This window comes from Spea bombifrons, chromosome 4 (genome assembly GCF_027358695.1).
Source record: "Spea bombifrons isolate aSpeBom1 chromosome 4, aSpeBom1.2.pri, whole genome shotgun sequence".
Classification (NCBI taxonomy): Eukaryota; Metazoa; Chordata; class Amphibia; order Anura; family Pelobatidae; genus Spea; species Spea bombifrons.
In genome coordinates, this window is record NC_071090.1 from 59,987,566 (window position 1) to 60,009,577 (window position 22,012).

At 37.1% G+C, this 22,012-nt stretch overlaps 1 protein-coding gene across 1 annotated transcript; it reads right to left on the reverse strand.

Moving 5' to 3' along the window:
• Positions 1–229: 229 nt before the first annotated feature.
• ABCD2 (ATP binding cassette subfamily D member 2) lies at positions 230–21,525 on the reverse strand. The gene is made up of 10 exons (XM_053463519.1): positions 20,394–21,525; positions 17,915–18,095; positions 14,571–14,692; positions 14,195–14,360; positions 12,401–12,495; positions 10,642–10,787; positions 5,363–5,508; positions 1,701–1,785; positions 1,398–1,523; positions 230–763 (listed from the first exon to the last, which is right to left on the reverse strand). Exons 1-10 carry the CDS (start codon positions 21,300–21,302, stop codon positions 553–555), a joined length of 2,187 nt encoding a protein of 728 aa, XP_053319494.1. The 5' UTR covers positions 21,303–21,525; the 3' UTR covers positions 230–552.
• Positions 21,526–22,012: the final 487 nt, after the last annotated feature.

Consider the following 22,012-nt stretch of genomic DNA (forward strand, 5'->3'; position numbering starts at 1 on the left):
TAGTGTTAAGTCAGCATGTTAAATCACAACTGATGCCTTCTCAACCATAACGTAACACAAGTTATGGTTTAGATGGGCAATTGAATCATACCCAAGCCATCATCTCTATAATTCTGGAATTGAAATATTTTATAATCCAATGCAATGATTAAAAAAACAGGTATCTCGCAGCTAGAAAGATTAATAATATTTAATAATATTAAATCTAATCCCTATTTTTGTTCTTAAATCCCAAATATAATTTAAATATAAAAACTTAAATAATGTCCTAAATCACAGGCTATGAAAAAGCTTCTTTGAACCCGTGTTTGGTACACATTGGATTTATATATCAATATTATCATGGAGGGTCATTTTCCAGTATAGATATTAAATCCTTTGATGCAGTAACAAATGTTAACATTAGTAACATTATTCTGTTTTTATATATTGCAAACCAGATCGCATTGATCAACTCCTTCATGCAGTGTGTTCATTAGCACATCCTAATCTCTGCGCTGACTAATTTGTTATTAAAATAAAATGGAACGGTCATTGACACATTAAAATAATTTACTCATCGTCATGGATCGTTTTAAGCACTGAATCTTCTCCGAGGATTTTACACAGTTCATTTAAGCGCTGCTGCATTTTAGGAATCCCAGCTAGCTGTGATTCCAGTCTTTGCTTTTCTTCACTTAAAGAGAGACGTGTGGCAGTATCCAGTTCTTCAAAGCGCCAGCCTCCTTCTCCATCAAACTGTAGCAAGTGCGTGTGATACTTCCTGGATACACATTTAAAAAAGACTTTTAAAAACCACAGACAACTTAATTTGATTTTCTTCTAAATAATGGATGACTATTGTATTGCGGAATGCCTGTATCAACCACAATAATTAGACACCGTTAGCTCTAAGGTACCTTCATCAGGCAACTTTGTTTGCTTCATTCAATGCTATTTTTCTCTCAATCATTTTGCCAGACTAATGCAGGCAGCATTTGTAACAGTGCCAAAGGGGGTTGGCATTATGATCTAATATGCTTCCATTGACTTCTCCCCTGGCGTCCTGAACCCCACCAGAAGTTATCTGCGGCATACTAGCATTCCAGGTGGGCTAACGTAATGGGTAGAGTCCAGAGGTCTGCAGATTACTCCGTAAATAAACACTATGCAGATAACAAAGAAACTAGTGGAATTTATTGAAGCTTTCTTGACCTTTAAAGGAACATTTATATAAAACAAATATATAAAACATATAAGAAGCTGAGGATGAAGCAATAACATTTTTTCTTTTTGGGGGGGGTGGCACCAATCCAATTTATATTGTTACCTAACCAGTGTGTATTTTTAAGCACTCTTGATTGTCCTAGAGCCTCCACAATTATTATGATTCTACATTTGTCAAACATTACTATTACCATAGTGATGGTCGGTGCGTTATCGAAAGAAGACTAATCCCAGCATTTTTGGCAGCTTGAAATATTTTTCCTTCCACATCGATGCTCACTGCGCTTGTGCATTCATCTAGCAACGCATATTGTGGCCTTTTTGGATATAAAAACAATAAAAGAAAACATTAAGGATGTCAACTACCAGAAAAAGCTGTCATTCAACGTTACCATTTCAAATTCAGTGTGAACAACTGAAACCATCCCCAGCAACCTTATGCATAACATTTTATAGCTATACACAGCTCTTAAATTCAAACATAATATGCCTACCTATGATAAAACATGCGTGCCATACCCATCCGCTGCTTTTCACCTCCTGACAGAACATCTTTCCAGTCCATAATTGCATCCCAACCTGGAAGCATAGCACATAAATGCAACATTTGAAATAAAATCAGTCTTTATCGTGAGCTGATAACACCTTAAATGGACGTCAACTGACTTTTCTATAATGAATATTGGCTTTGCACTAAAGGTAACTGGAAACTTACTGCAATACACCAGTTACTGCTACTGGACAGATATCTGATGCTGTCCTGTCTGCCACAAGGGAAACACATTTATCCTTAATTAATGACGGTTTGTTTTTCTGCTACTTCCCTACTTAATACTAGCTATTCCACTGGCTTTACCACTTCTATTTTCATTATCCTATTACATGCCCACCTAACTTACCCAATTCCTTTCTTCTCATTGCATGCGTAAAAAATCAGGTACATTTTTTTCTGCCACTCTATATTCTCCCTTTAACCAATCAGCCATTCAGATGTGTAGGGGTAGTATAAAATTCATAAACTAAAACATTGTGTGTTGTGTATAGATGTGCACAGGCCCCTGGGATAAGGTAGAGAGTGTTTTCTGCTGATACTGCAACCCACTCCAGTGTGAATTTACCTGTTCAGGATATTTTGACTGGAGCATTGTATTCATACCCTCACATTAAATTATTTTTACTACTTCTCTACTTTTGCTCCGGTATACCAGCATACAAATGACCAAAAACTTATACCTGGTTACAATGAGAAACAGTATTAATATTGGAAAAGTTTATGGTAAACCATAGTCACTATAAAACTATATATGTAAGGTGAGAGGGACTAATGCTAATATTAACATACCCAACATATCTGCATTGCTTGAAAACCGTATACTTCAATATACACAATATAAATGTTTTGGGTTTACTGTATTTATTGCACCTATGTCTAGAACAGCCTTGTGTAAATCCCATCAATGTCAAAATCCTCCACTTTTTTAACCCCTAGTATGTCCATTTGAAAGCTGTCTTTTTATCCACTGATATCATAAAGTGAACAAACGCTTTTTCACCTTTCAGCAAGTATCATGTATTCAAATTTGAAACCATTTTTTTACATTGGGATATTTACATTGTTTTTGTGATTTGTTAAAAAGCCTTGGCGTAAACCCAAGACCAAGGTCTGTTAATCCTATTCAACTTTTTAAAGCTGCCCAGAGAGGATTCTACAGTAGTGAAGGCCACCAGGAAATCTACTATCCCTTTAGAAGATGTAGCACATTGCTGAGGGAGCCATCAGGAGGGCCTTTGAGTCAGCAGTGGCTGCCTTCTGACCTAGAATAGCTGCTGCCTCTGTGGTTAGTAAATATCTTGCTTCAGAAGGCTGTGGAGGGTGTGACCTTGAGACCCATTACTGAGGATATTGGCAGATACTTGACAGATATCAGAACTGCAGTAGCATTTCTTTGCAATTCAGCTATTTAGGTAATTTATATGATGGCCAAAACATCTGCCCTCACAATAGTAGCATATAGAACCTTCTGGCTAAAGCCTTGAGCAGATGATGCAGGTTTTAAGAACCATCTCTGTGGGATAACCTTTTCAGGATAAGGACTTGTTTGGTGCACTTTTGGAGACATCATTTGGTTGCCCAGTGGGCAGCATCCAAAATGTATTCCTTTCGTGCCTTCAAAAAACAAGACTTACACATTTTCTAGATGGAGGGCACACTCTGCCAGAGGCTGTGCTAAGGGAGACCAGCCTGTCTGGGCAACCACTCTGACACCAAAATTCCTGTAGGAGGGATATTTCTTCAATTTGGTTTAGCCTGAGAAAACATCACATCAGATTGATGGGTGCTTCATGTTATCTGAACAGGACTGCTACTTCAGAAGTCTCATTTTTTGTTTTCTGTTTGTGTCATCTGCGGGCTTTAGGAAGGCCAAGAAGGTATACAGAAGTTTGGCAAAAGGGTTTCAGAGTAAATAGTCTATTCTGATGGGAGCTTGGGACCCTGGAGCACAAAAAGTACCCCTCTTTTCTTACACTCAACTACTTTTCTATATCAGCATGAATAAAACATACACATGTAAAATAAAACAAAAAAAGGTTTACTGCAGATTCCTCTACATTCTGTCATTACATCACACCCAGTTATCTGTGCTGCTCTAGGTCTGACCTAGGACAGTGCCTCCAGCCACCCCCTCCTCCCTTGGTTCTGCGCTGCATTAAAAGATGCACCGTTTCTTTAAGACACAGAGTGCCGGGATATGACTTCATATGCCGGTGCACCATGCCTTACAGGAGCACAGCACCTTCTAACGCAGTCTATGAAAGCAGTGCTGAATTGGCATGGCGTCCATGGTGGAACTGGGCCAGTTGGGGAGATCAAAGATCTTCCCAGTAACTGGCTCAAGAGGTTGATCTGACCCCCAGTTTGGCAGCAAAGGACACTGCCAACCCTCTGGCCTACAGCCCTAGGCGAAAATACATCACTGATCACGCCCTGTTCATATTAAGCATTGGCATTGAGTTCTAAGATATTGTCCCATCTAATGTAAGGCATTGTCATTGCGTGCCAACCATCTTTCAAAGTAAAATAGGCACTGTGCATGTGAAGTCAACAAACTGCTACTCTGTTGTGCCATTAGACAGGACTGGTGGCAAGTGAAATAACTCCTTGTCGAGACTTTCTCATTCATATCTGTTTAACCGGCAAAATATATGTTGTATGCTTAGGCTTAAGCTTGTCTAAACAGGCCTCAAGTTGCAATCAGCCATTTCACTTCAAAGCACTTCTTTGCTGTCTGGGTCCTGCCGCCACTCATTAGCCGGGTACAAGCTCCTGTGCAGCCCATGAATGTGCACACAAGCCCATTTAACATGGAAGGAAAGGAAAGGGAGGGTTACAAAGCAAGGAAAGAAGATGGAGGCTGAACAGGCAACCTGAAAATACTCTGGGATCTAAAATGCTCCCACCCTTACAATCGGTGTGCAGATGGACACTAGGAGATAGGAGCTCTGCACTGAATTAATCAGGTAATAACATACCTGCTGCAGAGCCTGACAGTCCCCGAAAGGAACTCACAGGCAGCACAGTTCAAGATATCAGTGGAGGAGCTCAGGTTACTACAAATCAGATACGTTTACTACAGCATGGGACCATGGAGCTATTTGCCCGTTGGTAAATTTGTTACACTGAAGGGGCAAGTTTTCATAGGTTTGTTCCTGTTCTACATGGAGGAGGATGTATATATCTCATGGAAATGTACTGTGCTCCATTTAATGTTTATAACCTAATAGTATCAAACCACAATTACCAGTTTTATCCATTTTTCTAACGTACCAAAATTGTGTGTCAATTTGCTTTTTCTTTCAGAGAATGTCTACCCTGCCACAGATATCGAAGCTTTTTATAACTACATAATTTTACTTAATAATCTTATCTTTAATTGATGGTTTTACATTTGCATTCACTGTCACTGATTGCATAGAGTCCGCTTTAAGCCTTTTTATATACAGGCTACCACACTTTTTTTCCTCTTCACTTTAATGAATTTTCTCTGGTTATTATGTTTTCAATGTTATTAGATTGTTCTGATTAACCTGACAAGTAAATTATACAGTCACAGCCTCACTTTAAAGAAAACATTGTATGATGTTAGTAGGCACATACCTCCTTCTCTTTGAACTATGTGATTAAGGTGTACAATATCAAGTATGCGTTCCAGGTCACGGTCCTGATAGCCTTTTTCATGCATGTCATCCATTGAGTCTGGATAAATGACCTGATCTCTTAAGGTCCCAATGGACATATATGGCCTGCAAAAAACATTAACCTACATCAAGAACAAAATCATATAAAATGGTACATAAAATGATCAGGTCAATATAACAAACATTACTATCACTTAGACTAAGGACCTATGGGGTTGATTCAATGACTAAACTGTTACTCACCACAAATGGGTTACATAGTAGAGTAACATGCTATAATTGCTTAACCTTATGTATATGATTAGCAAGCAACGTTCAGAATTTCCTCACAACAAACATGATTGTCAACCACAACAACAAAGCAAATCTCTGGGCAGCCAAGTCAGATAAAATTAATTGAACAATGAAGTTCAATTAAGTTAAACTGGCCATAAGTATGGGTCCAGATACCATTTAAATGGCCTGAAACATAATCCATCCTATACATATACACTTAAAATAAACACATTATCATCACATTTATGTAACTGCTGTCTGGAATACATATGTGAATAGTACATGTGTAAATGATGTCCATGTAGTTTAATGCAAAAATGTGAATTAATAGCAATATTAATATCACATAATACCATTGTAATTTAAATCCAGAAGAAGGCAAACAAAAATGTATTGTTGTGATTTATTTGGATTTTGCTAAAGCATATCTACTGGAAGTCGTTGGTCTATTTTTTTTTTGCTCATATTATTATAACATAAATGTATAACTGCAAAGGACATCTGGATAAGTAATGAAAAGGTGTATTAAGGCAAATAAGAATACGTCGCTTAATATGATGTGAATGCAAGTAGTGGTGCCTAGTGGTCTTCAATTTCACATTTTGAATTTTATGTGGGTCTGGGTTAGCATGGAATTTAAAACCTTTTTTTTTTTTACTTTGTCAAAATAACTTTTTGTATGGTTAGGTAGACGGTCTGTCAATCCCTATTGATGAAAGCAGTCTTGTAATTTACATAAATACATTTGTAGTAAAGTGTGCAATAAAAAAAGTTTTTGATTAAGGGAATACTTAACAAGACAACCAGAGTTAAATTATTAAATTATATGCATGTGCAAAATATAAATTACACTAATATGGATTGCACTGTAAAGTTGCCAACAATTAAGTTTTAGCTGGCAATGAAAGGGTTATTTTATTGTATTTAGACGCTGCACATGCGATGCGTGTTAAAGCACCTAAGTAATAATTAATTTAGTTAGACAAACAAAATATATGATTTTTCTACTGACTCCATTGAATCACTCAAGTGCATATGATCCTATTGGCTATCACTGTAGCATTTTTTGTGGTCCTTGTCTAGACTCTCCCTGTGAATTTTATTTTAGACAGGTCAGCCATGTTCATTAAAACCATTATTATTATTTCTGGTTTTTTTGTATAGGTATAGCAGATTAAGTACAATAGAATAGTCTGAGACTGCAATGTGCGTATACACCTAAGCCTCTCTACAATATGTTTTAATGTTCTTAATTTTACTACTTTGGAAATGGGGCAAAATGGAAGCATTTTTGTACAGTAAAATCATTCTGTTGCAGAATGATATTTTATACTGTATAAAAAAATACAAACCATCACATTATTCACTATAGACACTTTGGTTACAGCGTGAATATCTGACAGCAAACAAAATTATATTAAGTTTAGATCTACACATTTCATGTATCGCATTTTAAAGCCGATCAGTATGCACAAAATAAAGTGTAAAAGTATATGTTTCCTAACGTTAAGTATCAATTTATAGATTAATATACAGTTAGAAATTAGCACATAGGAAAAGTTATCCTAGTATTAAGTAAATGTCTACTATTATGTGGCTTAGGTGGCTATTTGTTGCAGACATGGTCACACCGACAACAGTCTATTGGAAATGAAATATTATTAGAACAAGCCAAGGGTCTTTAATCCTATTACCGTAAAGCAGATTAGAGTGTCTAAAGACAAAAGCTGTATTCACTAAGGTTTCAGCATACACATATATACAGAAGTGTTGATACATCTTGGTGAAAACCAAATGATACAAGGAATGGAGAAGAGAGTTTGTGATTAAGATGTTCAGGCAGAACATGCCAGAAACTAATCTCCATGTATACTTAGAATTTTATGAAGATTTACATTTTATAACACATTTTATAACTCTTGTGGACATTATTTTCGATACAGCAGTCAAGTGAGCCTGATTATTCTATTACTACTTCAATCGTGACAGTGGGGAAATCTGCTACAGCAGCACCTGACTGTCCGGTTCACTCTTATGTTGATGGGTATGATGCCTAATGCATTTGGACCTAATTCCATGGAGAAGAGACAGAAGCGTCACTACCAAACCCCACCCCCACCCCCATGTTTTCTCCAAGTGTGCCTTGTGAGTGAGACTTTATTAAGTGAATCCCATTATACTGCTTTGCTGGGTGAGTTACAACGACTTGAGAGCAGATGTTAACCACAGATGGAGCTGCTTGTTAGACCAGTTACTGTTCTGTGCATTTTAAACACTACTATTATGTGGAGCGTTATACAGAACAGTCATGTATGCTTAGTACATTGGTGTGATGCAAAATTGTCCGTGTACTATATGCTAGGAGCATATACTAATGCTCCTAGTTCATTAAAGTGAAATCAGATTTGCGAATATGCCAGCAGATTAAAACAATAGCCCCCCCCCAAAAAAAAACAGCGTTAATCCTCCAAATATTGGATTTTCTAGGTGGTGGGCATGTAGCCCCTATGGTATTTACATAAGCAGACAAGGCTGTTTGAACACAAGATAGATGACAGATGGAACAGTTATGAATATCATCTGCTAAAATGATTAGTATTTCAATCCAGATTTATTAATAGGAAGAAATAACAGAATCCTCTGATGGCCAAACCAGCAGTGACAGTGAAAGATTAAGCTTTATCTGCGAGTTTGATGCTGAAACTTGTTAGAATGCTTTTATAAAAATATCTATTTTTAACAAAATGATATGATGGCTAGTTAAAACATCTTAGCTATATTACTGTTGTATTGATCACATTTCTTAATCAACTATATATCTCATTAGCACAGAAATTGTATTTGTGCTTGTATAAGCAACTTAAGAAGCAATCACATTGCATTTTGAGGTGGGGGTAAGCATTTTGCTTCATTGATCGCTGTCTTTTTCTCTTCATACTGAACAGTTTTGTGAATTCTGCTTGGTAGCTGCCTCTTAACATCAATCATTCACGACTGGTGGGTATTTCCGCGTCTGGGCACACTACACTATGGTCGCTAAAGCATGCATTCATCGCTTTCAATAAGGAACCCTTCTGTGTTATTGTGCTTGCACATGACAAAAGAAAGGGATACAGCACAAAGCATAGTGTTTCCACAGCATTACTACGAGAAAAAATGGGAGGGCTTCAATATTCTAGCCTAAAATACTATTAAAGTAAATCTAGGCATGTCTGTTCCTTTAAGTGAAATGTTTAAAATCTTGTTATATAAAAAATAGGTAAGTAAATACTAAAAGTAAATAACGTTTGGGGATAAGCCAATCAGATCTATATTGTGTTCAGAAACAAGGTCTTACTTAAATAGTTTGCTCATTAATGCAGTCTCTGCAATAGGAGTTCTATGTTGTTGCAAAAGATTTAGTCACAGTATCCAAGTAAATGAATTAATTGAGAGGTGTAATGTGCATTTACAAATAAAGATCTTACACTGAGCCTTTTACGTATCTGTCAAAGCAGTGCGCTGAAATTGTATTTGCGTTGGATATAATGGCTGCGAACTATCATATAAATGATTATATAACTGGAAAGTGTAATATTGGTAATATATACGTAGCCATGTTGCTGCTGTGCATCTGTAATGTTAAATCACAAGCACCACAGTTACAGAGCGGTGATTTGGTGCATGGATGGATTGCAGACCTGGATCTCAATGTGTGCTTTCCCGGCTTGGGCTATGTCAGTGACTCCATCTCTTATACTCAATATAATATGTACAGCCCAGGACCCCTCGGAGACAGTAGGTGGGACCCTATCGTCGTTTTAATAAATGGAACATAAACTAGTGAGTAATACTCCATATACAGTACACATATACATCTAGCAAAGTTTGACTGAAGGATTTTATTAATTAGTAGTCTAATTTGGTGTATTCAATGTAATAATCCCTAATAAAAGTTTTATTTGATCTATTCTCTTCTTGTCTCGTAATATATGTGCATTCAATTTTCCTGATTAGCAGTATTTAGCATTCCTAAAATGGACATGTGTTAAATTCTCTCCACCACAACTGCTGGTCTTCCAAAATGATATATTACATAAATGTGCTAGTATTAAAAGGTTTTGGTAAAATGACAGTTCTATATTTTAATCTTGGATTTCTGATTGTGTTGTAGACTGCAGAGTATGATTTGTTAGCATAAACAATGCACTGCATGGGACACAAGATAGAGTAAGGGAAACCAGGATTTCAAGCAAAGATATATAGGCTGGCACGTTTAGGTAATTTGAGGTAAAGTACAGAAATAGAAAGCACACTCAAAAAAGAGCAGGTGGCAGGCAGGCTAAATTATTCAAGGCTGATGGGAGCTCACACAGTACTAAAAGAAAGCCAAAGGTCAGGCACTGGGAACTCAGGACAGGACAGATTAACACAGACAGGGGCCAGAATTAAGATGGATAGGGCGAGAGTAAGAAGACAAAGGAGTGGAGTAGAATTGGCTAGGCACAGGATTGAAGAAAAAGAGGTAGCAAAAAACAATTGTCACGCTTTTTTTTTCTAGAAACCTAATATTTATCCAATTATTCATTATGCAACATAAAGAAATAGTTTAGCAATCAAAAGTAAGTTTAGCCTCAAATGAAAGTGTATGTGTGTGTGTGCATACATATATTTTGTGTGTGTATGTTCACTTTGACAAAGATATACTAATACAGCAGGTATATGAGCCTTCTTAAAACGGTTGTTTGCAATGTGTTTACAGGATATGCGTACAAAAAATGCAGAGTGGTGAGTGTAGCGAGTACATGGTAATGGTCCTGTTGATCTTTGCTATAAGCTGATGCACCATATCTTACATGAACCTCACAATATCCCTGTTTGAAATAACTTATTTTGTCATATTTCTGTAATGTATAAAAAGTTTGCCAGTGGGTATTCCTATGTCTACAATAAATGAAACAGTACATTTCATGGAATCCATACCTTTGTGGAATATAGAACATCTTTTCAGGAGGTGGCTTATAGAGGACACCTTCATAAACAGGCCACAGACCTCCCAATATTCTAAAGAGAGAGCTTTTTCCACATCCATTGGGGCCTGTAATTAGAAGGTGCATTCCTTCCTTTACCTAAGGGGGGAGGAAATCATTTTAACATGGGCTCAAAAGCCAGCATACCGGAAAACGTAAAGTGTTTGCATAATCAATGTTACGTTGAATTATGAGTCATTAATTTAATGATTAGCCGTTATTTGCTTCTAAACCGTGCCAAAGTCTGTTGATTTATCTATTAGTCAGCATCTGCAAACAAACAAAATGCAATTCAAAATGACATTTTCCTATTTATGTGAAAGCAGCCCTGTAATTGGAAAACAGCATGTTTAACGAACATTTCAAGGTAGCTCCTTCAGAGGTTGGCTGGGCAATTCAAAAGGATATCTAAACATACAAGTGTTGTTCTGTTCCATGGATTATCCATATTCTGTTAAAACTAGTTGGTAAGGTGACCAAAAAAATGATATTTAATTAACACATCAAACTAAACTCTAATTACTCAATTTTTTAACAGAAAGGAGTAACTGTAGTTTCTCCTCTCCTAAATGCAAATTATATGTAAATGTTTCCTAATTACAAGTCATTATATGTAGACAACCTCTAATTAATTGCAAAATGAATAATGACTGGGGAGAATCTTTGCTACAAATAGACATGGTTTTCTGTGTTAAACTGAATGTAACGATCAAGATCTTACCCGAAGATAGTTTATTTTGAAATGAAGAAATTCTAGGGGAAAAGGTATATATTGACCATAAGTATGACATGATGGTATTGTTTATAAGCAAACTAGGTTGCAATGTACTTATTTGTTTAGTTTTACAATTTAAAATACTGCAGATTTATCTAACGTTGAGGGACACAGAATACTGAAATTGAGTTTTCATCATGGTGAACAATATGCCAAATGCCAGCATTTTGTTTTATTTCATATAAATGTAATGCTTATTCCTTTTGCTCACATTGATATACACAACACTCCTGCCACTGGTATCTATGAAAGGAGGGAAATTGGGAAAAACGCAGAGAAATACAGAAGAAAACAATGTTAGATATGCAATCTATTGCCTTAAGATCATCAATGAGTCTACTTAACCTTTGAGTGTTACACACAAACCCAAACCCAAAGTATTCCACTTATGATCACACACCAGAAAAGTTCACCACTTTAATGTCAATATTAGCAAGTGGCTTAACACATACTAGCTGATGTGACCGGAATTTTAAAAGATGGGAAAAAGAGGGTTCAAGGAGTTCTGTGACATTGAATGTGATTCTCGAAACTCAATGAGCAAAAAAGAGTTGAGGTTTCAGGGTTCACAGCCCACCGTAAATATAACATTAATGTTTGCAGATACTTCAGTACTAAATGATGGGGTGCATTTCACATGCTGCATATTTTCAATTGTGTAGACATTTTTCAAGAACCTTGAGACTTAACATTTTTAGAAAGATGCTACCACAGATGACAAGTTCTACTTGACCTCTATTCCCTTAGGATTATCTGTTCTAGAACTAAGTCTATACAAGTACTAGAGAAATGACTGTCCAACGTTTGGTAGGTTATAAATATATCTGCATTCTTGATATTACAACTAGTGAACCGTCTACTGTTCTTTTGGAGCAGTCCTTGGACGCAGTTGTATATTTGTTCATATGCAGTTGGTCCTACAATATGTATATCTTACTTTAATGTTCAGCTTGGAAACCACCACGTCTCCATTGGGGGTAATGATAGGGACATTTTCACAGATGATTCCATGATCAACATCTATTACTTTACCTGTAAAGAGAAATTTGATGAAAATGAATGTGTACCTCCTGCATAACCAATTACATTAATGTAGTATTGGTTATATTTAAATCCCTGCCAATGCCAATTCACAGCTTTGTCTTCCCCCTGAATTCTAGGGTCAGAAAAAGAAAGCCCTACTTGTCCTCAGAGAAACAACATATAATTTATGAGGGTACGCTAAATGAGAAAGAGGGAAATCATGGTTGAACAAGCAAAAATGTCAAAAATGTTTGTCTTCCACAAGTCTAAAAACGCCTTTGTCCTGAAGGAGTTAAACTATATTGTTCAAAAATGTACTTGTCGCCAACAGTGCGGCTTACAAAAGGAACAGATTTAAGATTGGGTACATCCTATTTTAAATTCTCATAATCATATTGAAGTCAGATTGGAATTCTGTAATATACTCAATTTCATATCAGAGATAATCTCCATGAGAATGGATGAGGGTACACTGTGGGTGAAAAGAGTTATACATTCACCAATGGCATATAAGCTTTATTGATTATTTTATTTCATTCATTATTAGTGATGTTTTCAATTATTTGGTTGAAGGAAGCACCAGATGTGTGGTTCCTAGGGGGCTTGCCTTTTGTGCAGCCAATCAGATTAAAGGGGGCTCATTCTCTTTTGAACCGATTGTATAAATATAGGTTGTCCACTCTTTGACCAATCACCGTAAAGAGGAGGTAGAGACAGTGTTTTGTGCTTCCTTTTAAAAGTACATCCTGAGAATAGGCACACTTTGTTTGCCCCTGACAACGCCAACCACTATGCCGGCGAAACATGTATCGGCCAGCTCAGTAGACACCCCCTCCTAGAACAAACAAGTTGATTTTGAATAATGCTAGGGAAAGATTTGTGAAAGAGACAAGGTTATTAACCTATATGGCTAGTAAGGACTAGGATTCTAGTCGGTTTGTAGCATTCTTAGGCAGTTACAATATATGTATAGTGATTTGTATTTTATACAGGATCATCAAGGGTTTTTTTATGAATGATTTCTAAAAGTTAGGTTTTAACTTTTTAGGGTTAATATTCTACTGGTTTTATTTTCTGTCAGTTGTAATAATTTTGTGAGGATTCAGAGAAAAAATATATGAAAAATGTTTTTCTTTACTATTTTTCTCTAGTTTTTACTAATTTACTTATACTAAATGTTTGGCTAATCATGTAAATATGGTATCAAAAGAAAGCGCTATTGCTCTTGAAATAAACAATATATATAGTTTACATGGGCCAAAATAGCTTTGGTAATTGAGGCACCAAAATGCCCTGGTACTGAAGTACATGCATTTATGTTTGGTGAGGCTGTTTAGGGCAGCAGAGTGTGCCTTTAATCTAACAACTCAAAACAGATGTGCAGCAATTAGAAAAAAAACGATGAACTTATGAAATCACTTATGAAATCTAAATAACTAACTATGGCTTTACTTAGCCATAGATGACAGCTAAAAATTAAAAATAGGAAAGCTGAAGCAATATCGGACAAAAGCTAATATAACTGTCCTCTCAGTTGTACAAACCCTTGTACACACATGGAGCAACCAAATGCCATTATTTCAGCAATATATGAATATTGCATGTTGAGCAATGAAAACAAAAAAGGAAGTTGTTCTCTACTCAGTGTAAACCAGAAAAAAAATTGGAAGGAAAGCTGGGAAGATCAGAATCAATATACTGTGTTTACCTTTGATGTGCAAAGGTCCATCAATATGAAGTTCTGTTAATTCTTCATTCTTTTTTAGTTTATTTGTTTCTTGAATTAAAGATCTTTTGTATATTCCTTGTTTAACTTCATTGAAGACTGAAAACATATTGTATACTCTTGCCGTGTATCCTGCTAACTCTGTAACCTATAACAGAAACATAGATACATAGAAAGTAACAGCAAATGAGAACAATTCATCCCATCTAGTCTGCCCAACCATATAATCATATATTAAATCACATAGTAATATATAGATGCATCAGAGTAATGAGGCATTGCTTTTCTTTAATATTATTTTGCACAGCGGCATACAAAGCATCAACGCTAATTTATATACAGATATCTATTTTAATACCTCTTTGTAGGAAGACATGATTCTTTCAATGGCATCTGCTCCTGAAGCCAACAGATTTCGGGCTGTAGTGAAGGCTTCGGTACGTTCACTCACCATTGCTTGTTTCTGTCCATCTTCCAATTCTAAGAAAACATTCACATTCCTAATGAGTTGTTTCATTTAATACAATCCTCTTAATATTATGGTTTTATAAAAAAAAATGGACAGAAACTAATTTTTCCTATGATGGCTAGCAATAGCAGTAATTAATGTATAAATATATCTGCCCTTCGAAATATAGCGAAGTTCCTGTCTAGGAAAGCACAGGGGGGATACTTTCAAAGACTAATTCTATATGAAAGTTTCAAAAGTGGTCATCTCACCGTGTCAACATTGTTAGTAATTCATTTATCTAAAGGATAGAGCAAGATTAACTGTGGAGCACGCTGAGCAAATGCTCCAGGTCCCCGAAGCGGTGAAGGCACCTGGTCAGGTCCTGTACCCTGGAGTTATTACTAACATTCTGGTACCTGCTGGCAGTAAGTTTCCCTCAATGATATTGGGTGCCATTAAGTGATGTCATATATCACAGTATAGAGAGGAAGCTACATCTGCCAGGAATTTGCTCAGCATGGAGAATGTAGGTCAAGCAGTGAAACTGGAGGAAGGGTGTAGATTGTTTAGGATCATGTGAGGGGAGGTTGAAAGGCAAAGTATTAGTGGGAAAAAAAGATGGGAGAGGCAGACTAAATTAGAACAGAAGAAATACAGACATGGAGCGACAAGAAGGCTAGAAAAAGATGACAAAATAGTGATCACAAGAAATAGGGGCAAAGCAAATAGATTAAAAGGAAATAAAGGAATTGGAAATTGGAGAGAAAACTTGTAAAAATCAGAAAAGCAGAACAAATACTGTGTTGTGAAAGTACTCCACATACTTCCAAAACACACACACTTCCCTTTCCTCTCTCTTTCCTTTATTCCTTACTCTCCTGCTTTTCTCTATATATTTCTTCTAGCTAACTTAATTTTGGGCCAGTTAGAAGGAGATCAATGATCTCCAAAACCAACCCTGCTCCTCCAGTGGTGGAGAGTTCAATTTGCCTCTTAAGGGAACTGTCAGGGTCATCTTGTCTATTTGTCCTCAGTAACCTTTGAAGAGAGTTTACTACTTAAAGCAAAAAAAGTTTGTCAGTCTATATTGTCTGCAAAAAAAAATGATATTCATTAGTGTGACCGAGTATTATGTGCCATTGTGTAAATGCTAAGGTTCAAGTGGGTTTTGTGGGGTTTGAAGAACTTGATGATGACCACAGTGGAAGGTCCACAAAGATTTAGGCTTTGCTATTCAGAATACATGTGGACAGTCCTGTGACAATTCTGAAAAATATGTCTAGCAAGTATGATGGACTTAAATATTGGATAAAGAGAAATTGCAGACATAAATTACATCTCCTGTATAGGACATTTCATAAACCTGGTTTGTGTTAGTGCAGATGCAAGTTGTAATATACCAGCTGATTATTTCAGGGTTTTTTCAATAACTCATTAACATGTGCTTATCTTCTAAATAATGGGATAAAGTGTTTAAATGCCTAAAAGCTTGTGGCAGGCCTGAGTAGTACATAATGGTAAGCCAGGGCTGCATTTACTAAAGCTTTGCATGTATGTTATGCATAAATCTTTTCCAAGCTTAAGAAAACTATACATGGCAAACCTGAAGTGGGGCTATTGGGGGAACACTGTTACAAGCAGCCCCCTATATATAATATATGCAGTTTATTATATTCATGTACACACAGTGCATGAGAAAGCCATTGACTGCTAAACAGGATTGCTGCTTTTCTTCTCTAAAAAACATGGTACTTTTTAAATTATGAACCCATAATTACAGCACAATTCAGCCTGGAATTGGAAAGGTCCATACAGTATCATGCAGAGGAATTACATTTAAGGGGACGAAAAGGGAACTGCAAACAAAGCTGGGGGCATCATGCAAAACAAGTTTTTTTCCGCTAAACTAAATGTTTATGCATAACCAAATAACCATCAGGTAAGGCAGTATAAAAATAAACCTTTTCGTAGCTCATGGAATCTGCTTCTGTCCTTGTGTTGCACTGATATATCTATAATGAGCCATAATGCACATAAGGTGCCCTCCACAAATACAAAAAAAAAATTGTTAAATATATGTGTGGCACAATTATTGTCACCCCTATCTATTCATATGAAAAAAAAATATTTGAAGTATTTTCCCACTGACATTTTGCATTAGAAGTATGCATGGGCGACTAAGAACAAGAAAATGTTCAGCTATAACCTCCTGTTTTACAGGGGGGGAAAGATTATGTGACAAATAGGCCAAATTCCCCTAGCTCTTCTTTACAATGGGGATGACCAAGGGATATAACTCTGATGTGTGGCAAAAGGTTGTTCGGCTTCACAAAATGTTGCTATAAGAAAATAGCAAAAACATTGAAAAATGTTATGACTTGACATGGAAGAGGACTTGGGTCTATATTGTCTCAACGCACTATAAAGAGTATAGTTCGAGTGCCCCAAAAAATTTCCAAGGAACGTAGCTGGAGAATTGCAGAAGTTAGATGGGTCTTGGGGTGAGAAAATCTCCAAAATTACAATCCAACATCACCTACATCACTACAAAAGATTTAAGAAAGGATTTAAGCAAAAGAAAAGCCACTACAAAAACATTCAACCATCTTCAGTTTGCCAGACACTACTGGAACTTCAAATACGATCGGGTTCTTTGGTCAGATGAAATCATTTCTGGCAAGAAACACCGGATGTGGGTGTGATGCACACAGAGATGTAGCCATATGGAAACATACATCATATCCATGGTTACATATGGTGGCGGCTCTTTAATGTTTTGGGGCAGTTTTTTCTGTCAGAGGACCTGAACGTTTTGTTAGGGTACATGGCATCAAACATCAACAGATATTAAATGAACACCTGATTGCCTCTGCCCGAAAACGTAAAATGGTTTACTGACCATACAATCAATATCCTACCATGGCCATCTCAGTCCCAAGACTTGAACCCCATAGTAAATCTGCAGGGTAAACTGAAGAGAAGAGTATACCAGCGTTGACTTTGAAATTTGTTTTGTGCTGTAACTGTAACTTTAAATTGTTGTTGTGAGCATTTTTTTCTGAAAGGATTATTTGCATTAAATACTTTTTGTTATATGCAGATTGAAATATAGAAATGTTTTTTTGTAACATTGGGACAGTAATGATTGAACTTTTTATTTTTACCCACTATGTTTACATCCAAAGAATTCTGTAGTACAAAATGTTGAACCTCTGTAGCGTCATCACACAATATATAAAAAAAATCTTTACCTCCATCCGCAAACCCTGTTGCGGTAATGATGGGCACAGCAACCATAACTAGGCCACTTCCACTCCATACATACTTCATCAGGAACTGCTCTACCATGACATACCATAGACGTTTAGAGAGAATAAGATTTATTTGTTCTGCCAAAGCCATATAACTGTTGCGAAGTTTTGCCATTTCTACCTATAATAAACACAAAAAGATAATTCTGCATAAAATACTGCCTTATCATCCACTAATTTCAGTAATACACAGTATATGAAACATTACAAACATGATTCTATATTTAGGTGTCAACAGAACCAATTAAAGTTACATCTTTGTTTTCTCACTTTTAATTGAACCAAAGCATTCTAGAAACTGATTACATATTATCCATGTGGTCATGTATTTCTGTTCATAATAGATTATAACATAAATAGTAGTTTTAAAGGTATAAGGTTCAAGCCATTATGTGTCCTTCAATAGCTATTAGAACCAGACACGTCACCTCAATAAAGACACACCTGGTAAAAAGTTCTAAAACACCAAGGTCCTCCTGGCAGCATGGCATTAGCAAACAGTGATACGTTAGCATTTAGTATTAATAAGAGGCACTGTCTGGAAAGAAGGATGTTTCTTTTCAACATACAAACACTAGGTCAATTTTAGAGTTACGTCATAATTATATCTTAATTTCATTTTGTTGAGGTTATACTGTAATTAAGAGGACTCACGCTTACAAATGTATCTTGTTGTCTATGTTACTGATAAAAAAAGTCAACCATGGTAAGTGGTATATATACCGTATATATATATATATACCGTGAATATATATATATATATTATATAACAATAAAGGGAAGGTTAATTGTTTAATCATTTCTTTGAATCATCATCATCATTAATGAAACACTGCCCACAACTAACAGCACCAAACATTTTAGCTATTTTAGCTAGACTGTGTGGCATAGGGAGATGCAAAAATATTAGGATTCAATACATAAGACAAGAGTATGTGCTTTTTTATCTAGATCTTAATTAAACTGCAGCTGCTTGTGTTAGTCTTCTTAATCTTTGTTTTTTAAAACGCATTTCTTAATATAGCACAAATATAAGGATCATCATTAAGTATTAATAAGCTTTAGTGTGGTTTGCGTAGTCCTGTCTAGAATAGTAAAAACAGATGGTGCTACTTAATAGATACCCATACACTATTAAACCCCAATAACATAATTTGTGTGTGTGTTTTTTTGAATGGCTAAATTTCAAATCTGGTACAATGGCAGTGAGCTACATTAAGCCCCTGCAATTGGTAGGTATGTTCCTGATACATATTTTATACTGTATGTTGTTTATATTCTGCAACCTGTATCAAAAGTTGGGCATATTATGAATCAGAACAGATGTTCATTAGATGGTATTGAAAATATCTCCATGTAAAAATACATAAATGGTTCTTCTTTTTGCCAGTTATGTCATTTTGTTTAGATTTTGAATGTACTTAGAAAGAATTGTCTTTCACTGAGGAGCTGTCCATTGTCTGTGGACTTTATTAATTAAATGCAAGGGCTCCTCCAAACAGCATCTTTAATGAAAATATGATACAAATGACAAATGTGGGCATGATTAACCGTTCAAAAGAAAATGCCAAAAGATGCCAAAGATGAAGTTCAGTTCGGTTGCACCATTGGCCTAAATTTTTTTTTCTTGCAAATCAGGAAGACTAGGGAGATGAATGGTATTATCTACGCGGTCTATGATATTCTCATGCAGACCGCTCTTATTATACTTCTCGGTGGCCTGTGCATTGCACTCAGAACTACATATATATTTCTGTACCTGAGTAGGTGCCAAATTGGGGTACAAGAAATCATTACTATCATGCATTCCTGGGCTGATTTCAAACTAGGCCACTTAAAGAGCCTAAAATAAACAACTAATTTATGAGGGGGGTATATGAAAGTCACGTGATACAACTTCTGCTACTCTTTCAAGTTCATCACACTGCCTGTTAGTAGCTGTTTTGCACATTGTGGTACGGAACAGGCATTAACCTTTGAAAATAGAGGTATGTTATATATAAGACCAGACGTCGTGGAAGGCTACTGAATTTACACATAATTGAGTTGAGCAAGTAGAAATGAAAATGATTGACATGTGATTATATATATATATATATATATATATTTAGGATATATGGGAACTCTGCATGTCTTTTTAGGGGTGTAATAAATTACAATGTATGTTTATTTCTAGGATTAGCCCTGCATAATTAATAAACACATTCATCCTTTGGGCCAAGTGATAGCTTCCAGTGTGCTGCAGGTTGCTCTGCCATTATAATGTTTCCTAGACAGTTTTGGGTTTCGAGAGGAAACTGATGCACATAATAGTGGGGGATGGGAGCTGAGCACCACAATAGCAGCATCTTCCCAGGGTGCAGCATCATCCTTTAAGGCTCGTATTGCACGCGTTCGATTTCTCTAATAAGTGGCTTACCTTGTGACCTCTGTAGAACGCTATCTCTTCAGCATTGGCTATGAGCCTCGAGTGGACGTAGCGCAGGTAACCCTTTCTGTGAGCCTCTTCTGCCACCAGTTTGCCAAATTTAGGCGAACAAGCCTTAAGCACTTTGGCCGTTGCATAAACCACCAGCCCAGCCAGTAGAGTAGGCCCCAGGGGATTAGCTCCTCTGGATCTAGCAGTCTGGATGAGCGTGTAAGATGTTAGCACCACGTCCAGTATGGGCTTGGTGAGATTGGAATACAAGTGTGCTACGGACTGGGAGAACATCATGATATCCTCAGTCAGGGACTGGTCGGGGTTTGCCAGCCTGCCGTCCATATTAATGATCTTATAATAAGTCTGATCAGCGAAATAGGTCTCGTACGCATGGTCCACCAGGCGAGTGCGGAAGGCCAGCGCCAGCTTGCACTCCAGGTAGCGGATTGCGCTGTTCACGAAAGTGGCCGGGATGGCAATTAGCAGCCATTTCATCAGCTGCACCAGGAAGCTCCTTGGCTTCTTCTCCACTATACTTTTTACTATTTTACCGTCCAAACCAGCGACGTAGACCGACAGAAACGTCCGGGATATTAAAGCCACAGAGTGCAGAGACAGCAGCCCCAGCTCCCTGGTCACCAGTTTGGGAAAGAGGATTTTCCTGAGCTCAAGAAGCTGCCTGTAAAACTCTGCATTGACAGCCGGGGATGTGTGGACGGGAGTCCCGCCGGCATGCTTGCCTTGTGCATGCCTGCACGGGCTTCTGTCCTTCCGTCTGAACTGCCTGCAGAGGATGGGGTACAGGCTCTTCGCTCCATACGCCGCAGCCAGCAGTAAGGCTGCTTTCTTAAGGGTCGCCTCCTTGCTCCATTTCACCCGCTCAGCTGCCTGCTGCATATGTGACATGTCTCAGCGAATCTGTGCTGGCGAGTAAAATATGATCAGATGCACACCAGGTCGCGCCTCACGACCCTAACCGGTCACGGGAGAAATGCGATGAAAAGGGCAAGTCGGCGTTTGGGGCTACATTGCCTGGATGAATGCAGATGTCTATACGGTAGGAAGCTGTGCGGCTGCCTGCATTATAACAGGTTCACAGAGACTCTCTACGGCATCTATTGTGGACGAGTATCTCAGTCCATTCTGCACTAATGGGATTGCTGGTCCCGCCCCTGGAACTGCCCCACTGGGTGAAAGGGATAAAACATCATGCTGTCATGTCACCGGGGTATGTACTGTGCAGACAGCCTTTCATCCCAAGCCCTATGGTGCTTCGATTGGAATCATTCATCTTTCGACCAGCGATAGTACATAATGCTTACACATACTCTCCTACTCAATACATTCCCTTTTCATTCACTGGGTTTTCTTCTGTCATCTATTGATTTATCATTATTATTAATTATTATTATCATTATTTATTCATATCTGTGCTTGTATTATTCTTTTATTTTAAATTTCATTTTCTTTTCTTTTAATTTATATTTTTGCTTTTAGTATTCATTTACGTACTTCTTTCCTTGAATGGTCCTGGAAATGTTTCCAAACCCTTTTCTCTAAAGGGAACAATGTTTATTGCTGTTTTGAGTTTCATAATTATTTATGTGGTCATTATG

What these genes read in the sequence shown, in the direction of transcription:
- ABCD2 (XM_053463519.1), bottom strand. Translation starts at nt 21,302, where the DNA reads ATGTCACATATGCAGCAGGCAGCTGAGCGGGTGAAATGGAGCAAGGAG. An exon ending in AACAGGGTTTGCGGATGGAG is followed by an intron (nt 14,693 to 17,914) that starts GTAAAGATTTTT and finishes ATGTTTTCTTAG; the next exon opens with AATTGGAAGATGGACAGAAA. An exon ending in GCACGCATGTTTTATCATAG is followed by an intron (nt 1,524 to 1,700) that starts GTAGGCATATTA and finishes ATATCCAAAAAG; the next exon opens with GCCACAATATGCGTTGCTAG.